General features: G+C 45.4%; 1 protein-coding gene across 1 annotated transcript in view; it reads right to left on the bottom strand.

Annotated features, from left to right (window-relative positions):
• The window catches only part of MINDY4 (MINDY lysine 48 deubiquitinase 4), a 718,486-nt gene that overhangs the window by 28,948 nt on the left and 666,376 nt on the right, over positions 1-23,162 (bottom strand). The window contains exon 16 of the mRNA XM_086940895.1: positions 22,385-22,565. Coding sequence (XP_086797021.1) covers positions 22,385-22,565 — 181 coding nt within the window. The remainder of the gene's footprint in view (positions 1-22,384; positions 22,566-23,162) is intronic.

Raw genomic sequence — 23,162 nt, 5'->3', positions numbered from 1 at the left:
CACTGCATTATGATGCAGTCATTCAGAGCACAGTGGTCGGAGGTCAAGGAACCTGTTAGCCCGACCGTAATCCCTACAATGGGGATGGTGCCTACAGAGGCATCGCCATAAGGATTATAATGTCCCCTTTCCCTCTACCTTTACATGGCAGTCCGATCGCCATTTAAAGTCAGACAGAAAGGGACTTTGGAACCCCCTAGCAGAGCCTTGTGACCTCCTAAACATCCATACATGATGCCTGGCACAGAGTGCATGGATGTTTAAAAACATGCCTTTTTCAATTGTGGCTTGTGCTGAGGCCTTTTCCCGGGACGCAGCACAAGCATGTTTTCAATTGCCTTCACGGATGTCGGATCGTAATAAGGCGGGTGGAGACTACATGTAGGGCGGTCTCCATCCCAATACGATGGCGGTTGGATGCTAGTCATCATAATGAGGCCCTTAGACACCCACTTGCAGATTCCCAATAGGCAAACCTCCATTTCAGTTTGCACATTGAAAGACATTTTGATTTTGCAATAACAGTCTGAATTTTCTAGATTTCTGTATTATTAATTGTGAGCCAGAGGATCAAATCAAATCATCAAAATTTCAAGTAAATGTTAAAGAAATGCATGTACAAACCTGATCCTTGAGGAGTGCAGCAGGACACTTGGTTAAACTAGGATATGGCCTGATCAGTTTTAAATCACAGATAACTTATATTAGGAAATCCCAGATTTTAAACAACCTGTTGCATCATCTATTACCTCAGCCAAATCGATTGGTTTGGCCAACAGTATATCATGGCCAATGGCCTGTTGTCCACAAGTTCAACAGTATTGAGGTACTTTTCTTTTTATTATCTACAGCCAGCAACATGCCCTCCCTGGTATTCATGGCTGCTGTTTATGTCTCCTCTTTGCCATACAATCTGATTGGTGATTATGTAGCACATTATCATCATTCTATCATTCCCCATATCCTGGGCTTCTTTAGCATAATGAAAATTTGACTTCAGAATCACTCACTGTCAAATATAAAAATATTTATTGGCAAGATGACTCTGTGAATTAACACTAGCCACTGACATGTAAAGTTGTCTGCAAGTAAGGTAAATCATCCTACCATCCTTCAACGATCAGTTAATTGAGTACCATTAATCAGGGTAAAAGTACAATCTGTTTTTATAGGCTTGTGGTATGGAGCACTCTATAAAACCAAACTAGCACCCTGGATGATACATAGGCAGCTTGACAGTCAATTGGAATATTTCATTTGCAGATATGCTACGGTTACAGACACACAAAGGGAACACTGTGTAACAACCTGTCATCATTCCCCAGCAGCACTCCATCAGCCTCTTTAAAGGAGTCGCCAGTTCACAGAAGGCAAACTGGGCTCCTTCCCATGCTTTTGCTGAAAGGGAAGCCCAATCAGCCAAAAATGTAAAAAAAAAAAAACTAACGTTCTTCCAATTCTGCTTGGCTGATTGGGCTTATGGCTCAACAACATACAATACCTTTGTGGGGAAATAATGAGAATCATAACTCTTAAATTTAAGAGGGATCAAGCGGACTACCAGAATGGGCAGGTCTTTACCTTTGCTCGCAGGTATGATGCAGTAAAAGCGCGAGTAAATAGACCAACCCAAAGGAAATGCAGTGAAGCGACTACAATGTCGATGTCAGCTTCGGACCTAAGCTCCGCCGCAAAAAGCGATCCTGAAGGAGACGCCACTAGAGCTCAAAGCTTGGGGTTTGCCAAGCTGTCCCCGGCGCAAGAAGTAAATTGACTGTGCCAGGATTGACGGGACACGTTAAGACCACGAGTACCGACTGGCAACAAAACCAAAGAGCAAATTTCGAAAGAAGCCAGAGACGCAAATGCTACCAAAAGAGAGCAAATACGGAGGAAAAAAAGTGGCGAGGGGGCGATGGAACCGATACCAAAGTCATAACCTGGTCCAATCAAAAACCCCAAAGCAGTGATAAACCTGACTAATGTAAAATTGACTCCAGGAGGGGAAGCAATCCTAGGATTAGGACTATTTTATTGCCTTCCATGTAATTTCAACTATGCAGACACAAGAATGGACATTTACAGATTTATAAGGAAACTCAAATTGAGTAATTACCATTGTTTGCAACCAAAGAAGAAAGTACAATCTGAGATCATGACAAGTCCCTCTCTGCTAACGGCTGGTGATCGCTAGCTCTTTGAAAATGCTTGGTCTTCAGTCTTTACAAAATGAACAAGGGGAAACAGCAAACTTGGAGGAACCACCATTGGCTGGAGATATAAGTAAATGGAGAACCCCTTTCAAACCAAAATCAATCTTTCATGTTGCATGATAACTTGGATGTATATCAAGATATGGTCATTCAGGGCTTAAAGAAATTATACACCGTCACCAACAAAAAATGTTTTGCAATCAGCAAACAAAATTGGTGCTACAAACAGCTGATTAGCAAGTTAGCAAGTTGGAATCTGACCGCAATATTATAGTCAGACAAGCAGACAAAGGCGGAAATCTTGTCCTGTGGCCTCGCCAACTGTACCTGGTGGAAGCAGAGTTACAATTGGGGGAAACATCCAGACAATCAAAGCTGTATCGATGGATCAATATTCGAAATTTCAGGCTTGGAGAAGTGGGGGTTTGATTTCAGAGGAAGAATACCGCTTTTTGAGAAAAGAACATCCTGTCATCCCCACTTTCTATTTGATACCAAAAGTGCACAAAACATAGAGAAACCCCAGGGTAGACCGATTATCTCGGCCATAAATAGTTCAATGGAAAATACATCTAGATACATTGACTTTTTTTTACAACATTGGGTCAAAGGATTACAATCCTATGTGCAGGACACTTCTGATTTTGTACGTAAAATTGATCGTGTGACATGGGGCCCTGAGATGTTTTTAATGACTTTGGATGTAATTGCCCTTTATACATCAATAAGGCACTGTGATGAACTAAAAGTGGTTGAGCACTTCCTGAATAGACGTCCTATGAACTTTTCATTGCATAACAAAATGTTGCTTACTATGGTGCAGATGTGTTTGGAGCAGAATTTATTTCTCATTAACAACCAAGCATACCAACAGACCAGGGGAGTTGCGATGGGGGCCTGCTTCTCCCCCAGCTACGCATGTTTGCACATGGGGCTGTGGGAGGAGCAGGTCCTCACTGGGCATCACAGAGAGATTATGGAACAGCACATAATTATGTACCTTAGATACATAGATGATTTGTTCTTCCTCTGGAGGGGTTCGGAAGACAGTGCCAGGGTTTTTGTGGATGAGCTGAACAACAACAGCTTAAATTTACAGTTTACATCCTCTATACATGCAACATCTATTTGCTTCCTTGATGTAGAAATATATGTAGAGAACAATAACCTGGCTACAATATTATACAGGAAACCTACTGCAGTGAATACTGTTCTGCATGCGGTGAGTCATCATCGGCCCCACCTGATACGCAGCATCCCTTATGGGGAGATGCTGCGTATCAGGAGGATATGCAGTTCATATGCTGAATGTGCAATCGCACAGGAGGCAAGCAGGTTGCGTTTTCTAGCCAGGGGGTATGCTGATCAAGTTCTCAACAAGGCTATTAAGCGTACACAAGGCTTGACGAGGCAGGAGGCATTAATCCCCAAAGTCAAACAGAGATCAGAAACAACTAGGGACCCCAGTATCCATTCACGTATCATCCTTACATACAACAGGCAACACTCGGAACTCAGGAAGATTTTCTATAAGAATTGGAACCTGATCAAGGGAGACCCCATAATTGGACAGAGTGTAGCTAACAAACCGGCACTCACATTTAGAAGGTCACCGTCTATGGGTAGGGCTCTGGTGAGCAACAGCCCAGTAACATCAACTCTGAGTACATGGATGGCTCTAAGTAAGGGTTTCAAAAAGTGTCCACAGTGCAAAGCGTGCAGTTTTGGGTGTAATAAAACCCACTACAGCAGCCCGTTTAAAAAGGAACCTATCCAAATCACCAAAAGACAAACTTGCAAAACTGATCACGCAGTTTATGTGCTGGAGTGTCCTTGTGGGTTGAGGTATGTTGGAAGCACCAGACTACAATCAATCAGCAAATTTGTAGAGCGTGCTACTCACCCGCTAGGGTCTCAAGGCGATGGGGGGAGGGGGAGTCGGTACTCCTCGAACAGCCAGGTCTTGAGTTGTTTCCTGAAGGCGAGATGATCCTGGGTCAGCCGTAGGTGGGTGGGGAGGGAGTTCCATGTCTTGGCCGCCAGGTAGGAGAAGGATCTTCCTCCGGCAGTGGATCTGCGAATTTGTGGGACGGTGGCGAGGGCGAGGCTGGCGGATCGAAGCTGGCGAGTGGGTGTGTAGAATGCGAGGCGACTGTTGAGGTATTTGGGGCCCATGTCGTGGAGAGCCTTGTGTGCGTGGGTGAGGAGTCTGAACGTGATCCTCTTGTTGACAGGGAGCCAGTGCAGGTCTCTCAGATGTGCAGAGATGTGGCTGTGACGGGGGATGTCGAGGATGAGTCGTGCAGAGGCGTTCTGTATGCGCTGGAGTCTTTTCTGGAGTTTGGCTGTGGTTCCAGCATAGAGGGTGTTACCGTAGTCTAGTCGGCTGGTGACGAGGGCCTGGGTGACCGTCTTCCTGGTTTCGGTGGGGATCCACGGGAAGATCTTTCGGAGCATGCACAGGGTGTTAAAGCAGGATGACGAGACGGCGTTGACTTGCTTGGACATCGTGAGGGAGGAGTCCAGGATGAAGCCCAGGTTGCGAGCATAGTCCGTTGGCTTGGGGGCGGTGCCCAGTGCAGGGGGCCACCAGGAGTCGTCCCAGGCAAAGGGAGATGGTCCCAGGACGAGGACTTCCGTCTTGTCTGAGTTCAGCTTCAGACGACTGAGCTACCCGCCCACAAACGGATACTCCAGCACATCAGGGCAATCACGTGTAAAGATCAGGCATACCCAGTTGCCAGGCACTTTGAGTCAAAGCATGAAGGGAATCCAAATCATCTCCAGTATTTTGTCATCGATACGCTGTTGCCATTAAAGCGAGGGGGGCCGTGAAGCTAAATTACGTCTACTCGAGACTCGTTACATACTGGAGCTTGACAGCAAAAATCCAAAAGGGCTAAACACTAGTGAGGATTTGTACACATGTCTTTAGATTCCATTGCTCAAGTGCTTGTCTGGGTTTTATGTGTGTTTTATTGGGACAAAACTGAACTGGTATACGAGAGGTGTCATCATGATTGAGAGTAACTACACTATGAAACTGTTGAAAGTCTGCCTCTGTTCCCTGGGTTTTAGTTAATTATAATGTGCAAGAGTTGATTCTATTTTTAGGATAACAAAATGCACTCACAGTTTTTTGCACAATGTTCTATATACACGATTCTTTGAAGGAAGGGCTACATTTACAATTCAGGATGAAACCAAATGGCAGTGCATTTCATTGGCCCACTTGGGTTTTATTGGTTTAAAGGCATTTTTGTTAGGCAAAAATAAGTTATAAGGAAAAAAGTGATTACTGTGCACTGTGCAGGAATTTATACAATAATGTGCTACAGGGCTGTATTTATTTATTTATTCTTGTGGGGTTCTTTTAGAGAAATAATCAAATGTGATGTTTTTTTAGAACCTTGGAATTTTAACAACTTTATATATTTATGCCCTGTGATTTTAGCAATAATGAATCACTGTACCGCAATGTTATTTGTATTTGTAGTATGTCCTTTATGTTTATGCCTTTCATGCACTGACTATGGCCATTTCCTGTAACTAGCACTTTAAAAGCCGTCCTGATCACTCACAATACGTCATGTGATCAAGCTTCGTTGAGAAGTGAAACGCGTTATGGCGAATTTGCTGGGCGCAATAAAGGCACTTTAATTTTGCACCAGAAACCTTGGGTCGCTCATCGTCATTTGCTGTATGAGGAGCAGTTTGTGGTGGCAAATTTCTTCATGTTATATATATATATATGTTGCTATTAGGCCATTCCTTTACAGAAATCCATAACAAAAATCATTTTAATGAAATTTGGTTTCAAATTATGCTGACCAGTTCTGTTTTTTAGATGCTTGTGACTGAGCCAAACTCCGACTGTGCTCATGCGAGCATCCTACAAGTGCTCATTCCAGGATTCACCAGTTATTTACCCTCGGAAAGGGGAATATCACCGCATCCAGTACCAGCTGCAAAAAGCATGTGGTAAATTAGTTTTTGGACTTTTCTGATGGCTAAGCTGCGGTTGGCTGGGTGTGCGTGGCGCAAGAGCAAAATTGGGGAGAGCATTTGCTTCTTATATCTTTTGGTCACGAGGAAGGTGGAGAGGAGCAGGGAGCAGTAGCTACCTGCAGTGAAGAATTACCAAATTGTAGAGGAATAAAAATCATGGTATAAGAATATCATGTCAAAATATCATCAAGTAAAAAATATTGTTCAACATAATATACGAGCTAAGAATATTGTTTTTTTAGGTAATTTATATAGTTTTTTCAAACTATTGCTGTATATAATATTGCTTAATATAGTTGTATCAAATCTAATTTTTAATTAACATTATATATACTAGTTATCCTATTGTTTTTTAGGTATTATATTGTTTTAGGCATCAGTATTATGATTTTTTCCAAACAAATGTAGTATGGTTTTAAATTGTAATATGCAATTTCTTTTTTTTACATCTAACTAGTACTTTTCAATTTAGTTGCTGGTTGTTTGGGTTTGTAGCAGATTAGAAGGAACGTTATTTTAAATAGAAATTATTGTTTTTTGTTTTTCTGTTAATGAAATTAATAATTAACAGATATATGTAATTATTTAATTGATTGTTTGCAATTTAAATTATTTTAGTATAGTGGGTGATTTTAGTGTGTAATTTGCATTTTCTAACATTTAATTAGTAATTATTTACTTAGTTGTGGGTTGTTGGACTTGTAGGGGGGATTAGGATGGGAAGGTATTGAAAATACATATAATTGCTTTTTATTTCTAATGAATTTTATTAAAATACTAGCTGATAGTTATTTTTGTAAATTATCTAATTGATTAGTTGATATTTTATGTCTTTCTTGTTTTTTAAATAATTTGTAAATCAGTGTATATAATAAACAAATTGTACATGAGTTTTGAATGTATTTGTTTTAATTGTATATGGTTAATTTAATAACTCATTTAATACTAAACATGTTTCACTTATATCATTAGTTTTTTGTTTGTTTGATTTTTTTGGATAGTAGGGAGGGAAGCATATTTTACAAATGTTTAACTTGTTTTATATTTTTAAAATTCATTCTGTATTAGGAAATTATTTTGTTTCTATTGCATTCAAATGCATTAATCTACAACGCAATTATTTTTTATTTTAAAAATGTTTAAATATTTTTTTGTTACGTATTTTTTATAAATGGTTTAGGAATGGGAATAGAATATCAATTCCCCTAAAGACTAACATTTTCCCTACTGTTGCTTTGATTGGAATGGGAAGAGTAAATCTAACCCTCTAAAGTTCAACACTTTCCCTTTTTTTCTTACACTTGGGCAAACATAATGTTGACTTAGCACTTTCTGCAGAGTCACCCATAAACATTTTTTCCTTCACACTCCTATTTTGTCTGAATTTTGGGGTGGGGGGGCTTTAGGCCCCCCTGCACTTTAGAACTGCTAACTGGTAAAAAAGCGCTTGTAAAATTGGTGTGCACCTGATTGATATAATCAGTTTACTTATATGTCCCAAGTAAAGTGGTATGTCACATACCAAGGGCCTGTAACTTAAATATTACTAGTGGGTCTATACCACAAATCGTGCCACCCACTTTAATAGCCCCTGAATAACATGTCACAGGCCTGCCCTTTTAGCCTGAATGCAGTTTTAAACTGCCAATTGGGCTTGGCAAAATACCCACCTTGCCAAGCCTTAAACTCCCCTTTTATTACATATAAACGACACCTATGGTATGCATTAGGTAGCCCATAGGGCAGGGTACACTGAAATTAAAAGGTTATTGTTATTGTTAATTTAGTCTTGTTAGGCGCACAACTACCCAAGGGTTTCTCGGCGCCGCCTGTCAGGGCAGAGGAAGGACAAGAAGATAGGCTCTACATATTAAACAGCCAGGTTTTTAAACCGTTACTATAGTTCGCATAACTGGTTTTAGTCCGTAGTGCCATCGGAAGGGAGTTCCACATCAGTGGGCCATGATAAGAAAATGACCGGCCGCCCATGCAGGACAGCCTGATCCTCAGCACAGTGAAGTTAGCCTGTGTGGCTGAACGTAAATTATGTGATGGAAGGTAAAGATGAACTAAAGTATTCAAATATTGAGGTGCCTTGCCACTTCTGATTCTGAACATATAGCTCAAGGCTTTGAACTTTAATCGGTTCTCAACCCTGAGCCAATGCAGGTCGCGAAGAGCGCCTGAAACAGAGATGTTTTGGGGATCTTGCAGAGCAGCCTGGCCTCCGCATTTTGGACCAGTTGCAGATTTCACATTACATCCTTATTGGCTCCAAGATATAGAATGTTGCCGTAATCCAGCCTAGATGTAATAAGGGCATGGACCACAGCACTTTGTGTGGAAGATGGCATCCTCCAGAGGATTTTTCTGAGCCATTTAAGGATGGTAAAACAAGTGGGCGACACTTTCAGCGCTTGCTGCCTCATAGAAAGTTGTTCATCGATTATGACCCCTAAATTCCGAACCTGTTGACGGGGTAGGGGTAGGACACCCATTTCAGATGGCCAAGGTCGGGGGCCCCATAAATCCTTTTTCTAGCCCAGTAATAGCACCTCAGTCTTCTCTCCATTTAGTTTAAGCAGGTTGGTTTGCATTCATCCTGCGATATTTCTCAAACCCAATTGGAGGGAGGATGGGTTGGATGCTCTATCAGCTGATAGAGAGAAGACAATCTGGGTATCATCAGCGCAGGAGAAAAGGGAGAGCCCCGATTCTTCAGCAATAAGCGTCTTAGGCCTAACATAGATATTAAATAACAACGGGCTCAGAATAGAGCCTTGAGGGACACCATAGGGTGAAGAGTACTGTTTGAACTAGATGTAGGAGAGAAAACTTGAAAGGTGCAATCCACCAGAGAGCCTTTTAGCCAGTTGAGTGCTACACCAGTCACTCCCAAAGATTGTAAAGCTTGCAAGAGCAGCGCATGAGAGACCGTGTCAAACGCGGCACTTAGATCATGAAGTATAAGTGCCACGGTATCACCATTATCCAAACGGTTGCGTAACATTTCTGTGACACCTAATAAGGTGGGCTCCGTAGAGAAGCCTGGTCGAAAACCGGACTGTGAGCTATGTAGGAAAGTATGTGATTCAACAAAAGATGATAATTGAATGTTGACATGTTTTTCCAACATTTTCAAGAAGGAGCATGGGCCATAAATTAGATAGTTGTGTAGGATCAGCATTAACTTTTTTTAAAAGTGGAAGAACCATTGCTTCTTTTCACATAGATGGTACCTTGGCTTCCATTAGGGAGGCATTAAGCAACTCCATAATTAGCATCAGGGATGACGTTTCAAATTTCTGGAGCACAGAAAGAGGGCCAGGGTCCTTAGGGGAACCAGATTTCAAGCTATTATAAATTTGCCTAAAAGCGTTGATGTCTAGAGGTGTCCAAGTTATTAGATTGCTAGTGGCGGTCAAAGATGTTCTAGCCTGAGGGATAATACTTATAATAGGCTGATCGAGAGTCGTCATTTACTGTTAGCTATCAACTGGTCAGACTAGTTTCAGTGTAACAGATTTTTTCTACTTTGTTGAGAAAGAACTTGGCAAGTTCATCACATTGTGATTCAGTGAGATCAGGAGATTTAGGCACGCACTTTGCCCCCGATAATTCTTTTACAAATTTGAAAAGTATTTTGGCTTTGTTTTGAGCTTTAGTAATAGTGGATGTCACATACTCAGCTCGCGCGGCTTTACAAAGTGCATGATAGTCACTTTTTGTCAATTTATAGGCTAATTTAGTATCAGGGGCATAGTTCTTTCTCCAGTGTCTCTCAGATGCTTTACATTTGCTTTTTTCTTCTTTTAGATTCTCAGAGAACCAGGGGGCCGGTGGTTCTTCATCTTTTTGCCTGAAAATGGTAGGCAGACATCAACGGAATTAAGTAGCCAATTATGTATTACATTCACATTAGCTACAAAAGTGGGCTGGTAATGGGGACACTCAGTTCAAATCTTATTAAAGGTATCCATGTTTAGTTTACCCCAGTTTCTAAAGTTTCCCTTGTCACTAAACATATTGAGGGCAGGGCTTGGAGAAACTTTACTGACTTGACAACTCAGCAGAAAGTGATCCGACCAGAGAACAGGAAGTGCTGGAAGTAAACTAATGTTCAGTAGGTTAGAGAAAATGGGTCCAAAAAATGACCCGCAACGTGAGTAGAACCCGAATTACATAGCGAAGTGTTCATAGCTGCTAGATCTAAAATGAGTGTAGTGCTAATGGAGCATGCTGGATCATCGAAATGCATGTTAAAATCCCCCAAAATAGTCAAATTAGCGGTGTCCAGGAGATATGGAGCCACTAGATGAGGAAAAGAGTCTGCCCATACCCCTGCAGGTCCCGGGGGGCGGTAGAGCAAGATGCCAGAAAAAGTAACCTGAGGACTAATGATACGTTTAAATGATGCAGCCTCACAGCCAATAAAAGGCAAGTGTTCACATTTGCAAGTGTAGCAATCTTTATAAATATTTGCAATACCGCCACCCAATTTTAAAATACTGTCTCTCCTGACTATTAAATAGTTGGGAGGTAAAGCAAACGCAATGCCCGGTCCTGAACACTCCTGTAACCATGTTTCCGTGAGAAAAATGGCATCAGGGTGTTCATTGACCAAGAGGTCCAAAATGTCTGACTTGTGTTTGGGGAGTGATCGACAGTTTATGTTATAGAATACATAATCATTATGTAATTTTTGTGCTGATTCATATCCACCTTAACCTGGGCCTTATTAAACCTTAAAGGGGCAACAGGCGAGCTATAACCTTTATATAGGTCCATGTTAAATGCAGCACTGCAACAAGGACAGTTAAAGGACAAGGATTCAGGATTTAAAAGCTACACTCGAGGAGCATAGCGCTTTTAAGGCTCAACAACTGTTCCTTTGAATATTTTACGGATGGCCTCCTGATGGGAGTAGGGATCGTAGTACCCTGGCCACGGTCGGACGTGGAAGGGCGCAGACAGGCTTGCCTTAGGCGTGCCATTTTATGAGGTAATGGCAGGACAGCATGCAAAAACTAGTGCGTTAACCATAGAGAGCGCGTGGCAACTTGCTAATGGCTGCCCGCGATCCTCACGGTGAGGGAAAGATCCATTTCACGGAGTGCCACACACTCCACCACAAAAGTAATCTTCTACAAGCCATCAAACCTTTATGCAAATTCCACTCCCCAAAAGTAGGACACGGATTTTAGCGAGTAAGAATTTTAAAAATGTCTTTCGAAGCATATTTTAAAGGACAGAAATAAGAGAAAGCGTGATTACAATAACTTTAAAAAACCTCTCAGGTTTTGGACATGTACTTTTAAGTTTGACATGTTCTGGTAGTTAAAACTCCTAAATTCGTTTTTCACTACTGTGGGGCCTATCTCTGCCATAGGATAAAATTGTGTTGCCTTATTATATTTAATAAGTGCTAACATTTGATTGAGAACAGATAAAGATTTCATGTTTGGTGTCTGAAAAATTGTAATTAAAGAACAAGTTACTTACCTTCGGTAACGCGTTTTCTGGTAGATACAATATCTGCCTGTGGATTCCTCACCTTGTGAATATCCCCTTGCGCCAGCAACATTCGGAAATTCTTTTCGTAGCTTCGCGCCGACGTGGACTTGGACGTCATAGAGGCACTGCATCGCTCGCGACTCCGCTGACGTCACCGACACCTATAATAGGCCCACGCCGGTGTGATGACATCAGTTCCGCCCTTTTTTCCGTGCCTTCGAGGCACACGGACGGACCAATGACAGTAGAAATATACACAGTACAGATATCAAGGTAACACACACGGTGTGAAGCAAATGCAATAAAACATTTGAAATAAACAACTCCTTGACAATAAAATAATACATTAAAGAAACTCTGACCTAGAAGAGTGGACAACGGGGAGGCGGGTGGGTCAGTGAGGAATCCACAGGCAGATATTGTATCTACCAGAAAAAACATTACCGAAGGGAAGTAACTTGTTCTTCTGATATATATATCTGCTGTGTGGATTCCTCACCTTGTGAAGAGTCCCACAGCAGTCCCCACTCCCGGAGGAAGGTGTCCACTCTTCTAGACCAGGAAATCCTGGAGAACAGAGCGTGCAAAATGACCGTCCCTCCTCACTTCGGAATCCAAGCAGTAATGCTTCGCGAAAGTGTGGAGGGAAGACCAAGTAGCCGCCCTACAAATATCCTCTACAGGAACACCTCTTGCCAAAGCAGAGGTTGATGACTTAGCTCGAGTAGAATGAGCCCGAATACCCTCTGGAGGTTCCTTACCGGCCAAAGAGTAGCAGATCTTTATACAGAGGACGATCCATCTTGATAAAGTTCTCTTATGGACAGCTCTTGCTCTCTTGCAGCCAGCAAAACCAACGAAGAGCTGGTCATCCAATCGACATTCTTTAGTTCTGTCCAGGTAAAAAGACACCGCCCTCTTGGGGTCCAGACGGTGTAATCTCACCTCCTCCCTGGAAGGGTGTGGGGGAGGATAAAAGGTAGGGAGGGTAACAGATTGACCAAGGTGGAAAGGAGTCACCACCTTAGGCAGAAAAGCAGCCCTGGTCCTAAGAACCAATCGATCAGCATGATTGGACAAGAAAGGGGGCTTAGAACTAAGAGCTTGAAGCTCACTTACCCTCCTTGCCGAGGTAATTGCAACGAGGAAAACTGTCTTAAGAGTCAAAAGCCTCATAGGAAATTTGTGAAGAGGCTCAAAGGGAGCACCCATCAGAAAGGTCAAAACAAGATTTAAGTCCCACCGAGGAACAATAAAAGGAGTAGGAGGGAACCTATTCGTGAGGCCCTTCAAAAACCTTAAAACCACAGGAGATTTAAAAAGAGATGGCAGAGAAATGCCGACAGCGCTGAAAGATAACCCTTCACTGTGGCAACAGCAAGCCCCTGTTGCGCCAGAGATAGGGCAAACTGAAGAACATCAGATAAATGGGCACACAAAGGGTTTACACATTTCTCCCCACACCAAGAGACAAATTTCGACCACCTATAAGAATAGATGGACTTAGTGGAGTCACGCCTGGCTGATAAGATGATTCAGAAAAGGGTGTGGTGATGGACAGAGTTTCTGAATTAAGCAGAATACTCCTACCTAGTCAACAGATCAGGGCTTGATCCATCACCGTTTTTTAGCTCACTGCACCATCCCAGTTCAGAACCTGGCTACATGCAAATTAGTCTGTCCCTGTCCCAGTGCATCATGGGAACAGGGCAAACCAAACTACCAAGCCAATTCTTTCACTGGGAAGGAAACAAGCTTCCGGGGACCGGTTTCTGGCATTACAGCCGTCATCGGCCCGGCTTGCTTGAATCCTGATGGTGCAATGAGCAAGGGACTCACATCTGAGTATACCCTTCCACGCTTATGGTGGACAAAATGATTCAGAAAAGGGTGTGGTGATGGACAGAGCTTTTGAATTAAGCAGAATACTCCTACCCAGTCAACAGATCAGGGCTTGATCCATCACCGTTTTTTAGCTCACTGCACCATCCCAGTTCAGAACCTGGCTACATGCAAATTAGTCTGTCCCTGTCCCAGTGCATCATGGGAACAGGGCAAACAAAACTACCAAGCCAATTCTTTCACTGGGAAGGAAACAAGCTTCCGGGGACCGGTTTCTGGCATTATAGCCGTCATCGGCCCGGCTTGCTTGAATCCTGATGGTGCAATGAGCAAGGGACTCACATCTGAGTATACCCTTCCACGCTTATGGTGGACAAAATGATTTTCTGAAACGTTTTTGGCCACTATAGGGGTCAAAGAAGGCTGAAATGCCAGAAACCGGTCCCCGGTAGCGTGTCTCCTTTCTGGTGAAGAATTGGCTTGGTAGTTTAGTCTGCCCTGTTCCCATGATGCACTGGGCCAGGGACAGACTGATTTGCATATAGCCAGGTTCTGAGCTGGGATGGTGCAGTGAGATAAATAACGGTGATGGATCAAGCCCTGATCTTTGGACTGGGTAAGAGTGGTCTGCTTAATTCAGACACTCTGTTCATCACCACCCCCTTTTCTGAATCGTTTTTGGCCACTATAGGTGTGTCAGGGTATACTCAGACATGAGTCCCTTTCTCACTGCACCATCAGGATTCAAGCAAGCCGGGCCGAAGAAGGCTGAAATGCCAGAAACCGGTCCCCGGTAGCTTGTCTCCTTTCTGGTGAAGAATTGGCTTGGTAGTTTAGTCTGCCCTGGTCCCACGATGCACTGGGCCAGGGACAGACTGATTTGCATATAGCCAGGTTCTGAGCTGGGATGGTGCAGTGAGATAAATAACGGTGATGGATCAAGCCCTGATCTTTGGACTGGGTAAGAGTGGTCTGCTTAATTCAGACGCTCTGTTCATCACCACCCCCTTTTCTGAATCGTTTTTGGCCACTATAGGTGTGGCAGGGTATACTCAGACATGAGTCCCTTTCTCACTGCACCATCAGGATTCAAGCAAGCCGGGCCGAAGAAGGCTGAAATGCCAGAAACCGGTCCCCGGTAGCTTGTCTCCTTTCTGGTGAAGAATTGGCTTGGTAGTTTAGTCTGCCCTGTTCCCATGATGCACTGGGCCAGGGACAGACTGATTTGCATATAGCCAGGTTCTGAGCTGGGATGGTGCAGTGAGATAAATAACGGTGATGGATCAAGCCCTGATCTTTGGACTGGGTAAGAGTGGTCTGCTTAATTCAGACACTCTGTTCATCACCACCCCCTTTTCTGAATCGTTTTTGGCCACTATAGGTGTGGCAGGGTATACTCAGACATGAGTCCCTTTCTCACTGCACCATCAGGATTCAAGCAAGCTGGGCCGAAGAAGGCTGAAATGCCAGAAACCGGTCCCCGGTAGCTTGTCTCCTTTCTGGTGAAGAATTGGCTTGGTAGTTTAGTCTGCCCTGTTCCCACGATGCACTGGGCCAGGGACAGACTGATTTGCATATAGCCAGGTTCTGAGCTGGGATGGTGCAGTGAGATAAATAACGGTGATGGATCAAGCCCTGATCTTTGGACTGGGTAAGAGTGGTCTGCTTAATTCAGACACTCTGTTCATCACCACCCCCTTTTCTGAATCCTTTTTGGCCACTATAGGTGTGGCAGGGTATACTCAGACATGAGTCCCTTTCTCACTGCACCATCAGGATTCAAGCAAGCCGGGCCGAAGAAGGCTGAAATGCCAGAAACCGGTCCCCGGTAGCTTGTCTCCTTTCTGGTGAAGAATTGGCTTGGTAGTTTAGTCTGCCCTGTTCCCATGATGCACTGGGCCAGGGACAGACTGATTTGCAAATAGCCAGGTTCTGAGCTGGGATGGTGCAGTGAGATAAATAACGGTGATGGATCAAGCCCTGATCTTTGGACTGGGTAAGAGTGGTCTGCTTAATTTAGATACTCTGTTCATCACCACCCCCTTTTCTGAATCGTTTTTGGCCACTATAGGTGTGGCAGGGTATACTCAGACATGAGTCCCTTTCTCACTGCACCATCAGGATTCAAGCAAGCCGGGCCGAAGAAGGCTGAAATGCCAGAAACCGGTCCCCGGTAGCTTGTCTCCTTTCTGGTGAAGAATTAGCTTGGTAGTTTAGTCTGCCCTGTTCCCACGATGCACTGGGCCAGGGACAGACTGATTTGCATATAGCCAGGTTCTGAGCTGGGATGGTGCAGTGAGATAAATACCGGTGATGGATCAAGCCCTGATCTTTGGACTGGGTAAGAGTGGTCTGCTTAATTCAGACACCCTGTTCATCACCACCCCCTTTTCTGAATCGTTTTTGGCCACTATAGGTGTGGCAGGGTATACTCAGACATGAGTCCCTTTCTCACTGCACCATCAGGATTCAAGCAAGCCGGGCCGAAGAAGGCTGAAATGCCAGAAACCGGTCCCCGGTAGCTTGTCTCCTTTCTGGTGAAGAATTGGCTTGGTAGTTTAGTCTGCCCTGTTCCCATGATGCACTGGGCCAGGGACAGACTGATTTGCATATAGCCAGGTTCTGAGCTGGGATGGTGCAGTGAGATAAATAACGGTGATGGATCAAGCCCTGATCTTTGGACTGGGTAAGAGTGGTCTGCTTAATTCAGACACTCTGTTCATCACCACCCCCTTTTCTGAATGGCTGATAAGATGACATCCACCACGTCAGGCGGGAGAGAAAAAGAACTCAGGTTGCCCCGTTCAATCTCCAGGCATGAAGATGTAAGGTCTGGAGGTGGGGGTGTAGAACCTGCCCCTCCATCTGGGAGAGGAGATCTGCCCTGAAAGGGAGACGGAGAGGCGGGTGAGAGGAGAAGTGGAGAAGGTCTGAGTACCACACCCTTCTTGGCCAATCCGGGGCAATCAATATGACTTGGGCCCGGTCTTGGCGAATTTTCCTCAGAATCCGAGGAATCAAAGGTATGGGAGGAAACGCGTAAAGGAGTCGTCCTTTCCAACTCAACTGAAACGCGTCCCCCAAGGCTCCTTGCATCGGAAACTGAAGACTGCAGAATAACGGGCAGTGAGCATTCTCTAGAGTGGCAAAAAGGTCCACCTGAGGAGTTCCCCACGTCCGAAAGACGTGACGAACCACCTCCGGATGAAGCCTCCACTCGTGGTCGGCTGAGAACTGCCGACTGAGACTGTCTGCACGAACGTTCTGAACTCCGGCCAGATGATTTGCCATCAGGCAAATCTGATGGTCCTGAACCCAGGACCAGAGACGCAGAGCATCTCTGCAGAGACACTGCGACCCCACTCCTCCCTGCTTGCTGATGTACCACATCGCGGTCGTGTTGTCCGTAAGGACCTGAACCGACTGATAGCGAAGGGAAGGGAGGAAGGCCTTGAGCGCCGGACGTATCGCCCGCAACTCTAGAAGGTTGATATGAAGCAACCTTTCCTCCGGAGACCAAAGACCCTTGACCTCCAGATCCCCCCGATGAGCACCCCACCCTAGAGTGGATGCATCCGATATTACCATGGCCACCGATGGAGGAAGTTGAAAAGGCTTTCCTTGCGACAGATTGCCTTCCACGCTCCACCAAGACAGATCCGCCACAGCTTCTCTGGAGATCCTCACTGACTCCCTGAGATCTCCGTTGTGCTGATACCACTGCCTGCGGAGGCACCACTGGAGCGCCCTCATGTGCCAGCGTGCATGGTTGACCAATAGAATGCAAGAAGCCATCAGACCGAGCAGGCGAAGGACCTTCAGGAATGGAACAACCGCTCCATTGAAGAATAAAGGAATCATTTCCTGTATGTCGCGAATCCTTTGAGGAGGAGGGAATGCACGACATACAGTAGTGTCCAGTACCGCACCTATGAACAGGTTGCGCTGGGAGGGCACCAGGTGAGACTTGGGTACATTTATCGAAAAACCCAACCTGTGCAACAACTGAGTTGTCTTTTGCAGATGATGGAGCACCTTCTCCGGCGACTCCACCTTGATCAGCCAGTCGTCCAGATACGGGAATATTGGAATCCCCGACCTCCTGAGATGAGCTGCCACCACTGCCATCACCTTGGTGAAGACTCGAGGCGCAGTAGTAAGACCAAACGGAAGGACCGCAAACTGGTAGTGCTTGCACCCAACCGTAAAACGGAGATACTTTCTGTGCAACTTCAAGGTGGGAATATGAAAATAAGCATCCTGCAAGTCGATCGACACCATCCAGTCCTCTTCCAGCAGCACTTGAAGAACCTGTGCAAGGGTGAGATCTGCTAAAACCTCTAGTACGGCTTCCAAAAGTGCCCCTAGTTTGAAGGCCCAATGACTTGGCTGTTGCTCTGCTGTCCTTAAAACGTTCTAAAGCAGCGTCAGCTTTCTTGCCAAACAAGCCAGAACCATTGAAAGGGAGATCCAACAATGTAGATTGGACATCTGTAGAAAACTCACTAGACTTCAGCCATGCAGCTCTCCTCGTAGCAACAGAAGAGCCCATGATCCTCGCCACAGAGTCCGCCGTGTCCAACCCACTCTGAATCACCTGCCTTGCTGCAGCCTGAGTATCAGAGATAACTTCCTGGAAGTCTTTTCTATCCTCCTCAGGTAATTTGGGTACCAACTGTTTAACAGTATCCATAAGGGCGTGAACATAACGACCCATCAGGCAGGTCGCATTTGTGGACTTAAGTGCCATACTAGCAGAAGAGAAAATCTTTTTAGCAGCCTGATCCTGCTTTCTCGACTCCGTTTCTGCCGGAACTTGAGGAAAAGCCCCTGATGATCGTCTGGAACAGGATGCCTGTACCACCAAACTCTCAGGAAGAGGGTGAGTAGATAAAAATTCTGGGTCATCTGGAGCAGTCCTGTACCTCCTGGCAACAGCTCTAGACACAGCTGGAGTTGATAAAGGTTTCTTCCAAACCTCTAAAATAGGATCTCTTAGGGCATTATTAAATGGCAGTAATGGTTCAGTCACCGATGAAGGAGAGTGAAGAACCTCCGTGAGGTAGATTTGACTTGAACTCAGCAGTAGGTAATGCAATGTTCAACAAATTTGCTGCTTTTTTAATCACAACATGGTAAGGAGCCACATCTTTAGAGGGTTCATCTGATACTGAAACCAAATCCCACTCAGGGGACAGTTCAAGACCACTGGCCACCGAAAGATCCTCATAAGTATCATCAGGATCCTGTAGCTCACCCTCCTCCAAATACTCCTCACGATAGCTCTCTTCTTCCTTCAGCCTCTGGGCTTCACGCCTCGAAATGTGCTTCACCCTCGAAGCCGTCTGATCCACTGTCGGCTCCACCGAAGTCGGAGCCCGCGCCGAGCCTGACGCCGGGCGAGGAAGACTTCCACGACGTTGAACTGGATTCGGCATCAGAGATGATGGAACCGGCGTCGAAGGATTCGGAGTCGACAACTTCGGCGTCGAAGGCTTCGGAGACGAAGGCCTCGCCGGTGTCGGAAGATGCCAATGCGGCGCCGGAGCCGGCATAAAGGGCGCAGGGGCATAGGTTTGGGGGACACCCAGTCCAAATGCCATCGGACCCGTGGGACAAACAGGCATCCCAGAGGGGTACATAGCCCTGGAGTAGATACCATACATCGCATTTAGAAAATGCGACGGACCCTGACCTGGAGCCGGGAAGGATGGAAACGAACCCTCAGGTGGATCTCGAGGGCGCGGAGTCGATACGACGTCGACCTCCTCTTCAGGCTGGTGCACCTGAGTCGACAGGCCTTCGGGCAACGGAGCCTCACCCCCTCCAACTATCTCCTCCTCACCTTCATCCTCCCGATCCGGAGAACCTGCTGGATCCAGAGAGGGAACCGCTGCCTGCTTCGGCGAACCAGGTGAATTCGCATGCGACGCCGCACCTCCGGCGTCATGCTCTTCAGAAGCCGAAGACACCACTTCTTTCTCTACCAGCTTCACCTGCGACTTCGGCTTAGAACCCGAGTCTTTCTTTGAACGATGTCGGGATTCATGAGATCTTTTCCTATGCTTCTTTTTTTAAGACCTCGAAGCATGGGCCGAGGACGAATCCGAACGCGACCTCGAGCGAGATCTTGACCTCGAGCGTCGAGTCCGCGATCTCGATTTCTTCTTCTCCTTACTTCCTTTAAGCTTTGCAACAATAAGCTTAGCTTCTCTCTCCAGGAGGGCCTTAGGAGTCATCTTCCTGCAGGAACTGCAGTCTTCGACGTCGTGGTCGGAGCTAAGACACCACGAACAGCATTCATGCGGGTCCGTAATGGACATAGCCTTTCCGCATTCCCCACAGGCCTTAAAACCTGTCTTCTTTGAAGACATGTCGAAAGAGGAGATACAGAAATACTAAGAATGTAAAGTAAAAAAGTTACTGAGAAAGCTACGGACGATCCCTAGAAAACCGTTAGCGTCCATGACGCGGAAAAAAGGGAACTGATGTCATCACGCCTCGTGGGCCTATTATAGGCGTCGGTGACGTCAGCGGAGTAGCGAGCGATGCCGTGCCTCTATGACGTCCAAGTCCACGTCGGCGCAAAGCTACGAAAAGAATTTCCAAATGTTGCTGGCGCAAGGGGATATTCACAAGGTGAGGAATCCACACGGCAGATGTATCTATCAGAAAACCCTCTTTAATGGTAAGTTACAATTTTAAAAATGCCAAATCTAGAAAGTTTGCATTTTCCTGTCCTAGCTATTTGGTAACTGCAGCCTGTTCATGGATCACATGACTGGGAATAGTTGGCAGACGGACTTGGTTTATTCCTCCCAGACAGCCACACAATAGAGGGATTAGGTGTGAGCCATCAATGGCAGGATGGGGGTAGAGCTGGGCACAGCCCCACTTGCAACTGAATAAGCTGTGCTCTGCCTTCACAAAAATGAATTGTCACCCCTACATTGTTCATACAACCAGCTTGGAGCCAGGGCAGGAGTAGCACGAAACTTCAAGCACTTAAAATGGAATTCTCTAGAAACTTCTCATACTTCAACAAAGGCAACAAGCATAAAGATAGGACCCTCAAACCCACTCTTCAGTTCACTTTCTAGACCTGAGGAAGGACTCTCAGAGGACTGCCGCCTGCTGCTGTGTACTTTAGAAGATTGCCTTGCTGCACCTGGAAGGACTGCTTTCCTGCCTGAAACCTGCCCTGCTGCTTGAGCCTTGTTCCACTTCTTGAACCCAGAGTGGCGTAAAGTCTAGTTGGCTGGCTTCTTGATCAGAGACTCATACACAGAAAAACCTCCAACCATCTGGAACTCCCACCTGGACCCAGTCTGAGTGAGTTCTCCCCCCCAACCACGTAGTGTCCATCCAGTCCTGGACCCTTGGTTGTGGTGTTAAAGGTGCCCAGATGGAGAGAATTCAATACTTGGGAACTTTTGTCTAAGAACTGCTCTGAGAACCAAGAGGAGACAAGTTCTAACCTGCTTATTTAGCCACCAAAGGTGAATCGCCGTTCAGCCTGACTTCGTGGAAGCTCCCACTACGTTCTTACCTGCAGCAGCAAATCCTGTTCAGCAGTCCTTCACAAAAGAGGTATCAGGCCTCATGGAACTCTTGTCAGCTACAACCTCCAGCCTATTCCCGCTGGAGGTTTTCAACTTTCAAAAAAGAGACTGAGGGCCTGATTTAGATATTGGGGGAGAGTAATACTCCATCACAAATGTGAAAGATAGCCAGTCTGCTGTACTACGATCCCAATGTATCCTACGGAGATCGTAATACGTCAGACAGGATATCCGTCATGTTTGTGAGGGAGTATTCCATCAGCCATGATCTAAATAAGGCCCTAAGTCTGAATGAAGAAATCCTCACCCCAACTTCGTCCAGCAGCTCTCCAATGACAAAGCCGCCTCCTCGGACACTGCCTGTAGCCTTGCCTGGTTTTCGTCATATTTCCTCTAAGTCAGTAAGGTAAGAACCAACTGGGCCCAATCCACTATTTGTATTCAACTCCACATAATGCACCTTTGGCAGCTCAACCTTCCTGAGCTTGTGTTATCTAACCAGAGACACAGGAGGAGTTGGTTGGGAAGTGTAGAAAATGCCACATTGCTCCGGTAGAGTGATGTAAAGTAAGCAATCGAGGCTGAGTTATAAAATGCCACACACAAAGGATGTATTTCTGTCAGAGACCATCAACTCTAATGGCCTAATTATGAGTTTGATGGTCTGTGGACAGCCAAACTCACAGTGGTGTGGAGGTGGCGGTCCAGCCACTGCTGCATCGGGGGTCTGGCTGCCGTATTACAACTTTGGCGGTTGCACACCCATTGGCCCGCCGCAAATGCCAGGGAACCACGTTCACTGGCAGTGGCCAGGGGCTCACAACGTGCTGCCGGTGCTGCTGCAGCACCACCATGCATATTACGAGTTTCCTGACCACTAGTGGTCTCATGAAGGTTCTTACTCCATGTAACTGGTGGTGGTCAGGAAACAAAGAGGGGCCCTAGAGGGTCCCCTTTGCCCCATGCATGCAGGGGGGCACATGTTGTGCCCACCTGTATCAACGCACCCCACTTCCAGCACAGCATTGACTTCACCTTATGATTAAAAGATTTGACAAATGTTCACCAGTCAATGTACACTTCTCTAGCTGCAATTCTCTAGCTTCACTTATAGGCTGTAGTTTTTTGATGTTTCAAACAGACTTAACAATCCCATAAGTGTTCACTTATCTCAGTGGTTTACCAATGTATGACGGAAATACAATCTATAGATCGAAAAGTGAGAACTTGCCATTTAGTACTTACCCACTGTTAACCGTATTTCTTCCTGCTGATTTGCTAGGCCATCATAGTAATAAAGATCAAACTTCCTTTCCATTTTCCAGTCATTCATTAGTTCTTTCCGCAAACAAAATATTATACTGAAGTGGCTTTCACTGCACACTACCCATATAGGATACTTTGGGGTTTTCAGGTAAGAACCGACCTGTAACATAAGAAAATGTGCATATTATTGGCTGGAGAAAAAAAAATGCTGTTATTATTTCATGATTTCAATGTTTCTCTAATACAATAACAGACAAAGTTCCAAAACGGTTGACATGCAAAAATGGATATACTAAATACTACATATATTTTTAAAAAAACAGGGGATGTGGTCCCTGGGCATATATATCGGCCTTGGGAGGGGGACTACGCGGACCCCATCCCTTTTTAATTAAATAAAAATCAATATAAAATACAACAAAATTGATCAGGCCCCGCTGAATGGGGTCCACAGGGCCCAAAAGTGCCAAGGGAAGAAGGGCCACACAGCGCCCTTTCCTAAATAAAAGAAAAATATATACGACTCGGCAATTCGTAGGAGGCCCCATCCCCTTACTCTACTAGCCTGCAAACGAGCCTCCTGGCGCGCACTTTGTTGGGGGATGAAGTCCCTGTTGCTGCTGAGGGTCATTAGGGACCAAGTAGCCCACCAGGTACCTCCAGTAAGCCCCACACAGTGGGGTTTTTACAACACTCTACAAATGCACCTCTTGGCGCACTGCTGGTGGGAGGATGAGGTTCCTTTGTGTCCTGAGGG

The sequence above is a fragment of the Lissotriton vulgaris genome, chromosome 10 (assembly GCF_964263255.1).
Source record: "Lissotriton vulgaris chromosome 10, aLisVul1.2, whole genome shotgun sequence".
Lineage (NCBI taxonomy): Eukaryota > Metazoa > Chordata > Amphibia > Caudata > Salamandridae > Lissotriton > Lissotriton vulgaris.
Note: the sequence above shows the minus strand (reverse complement) of the source record. Positions and strands in the feature narration are given on the sequence as shown.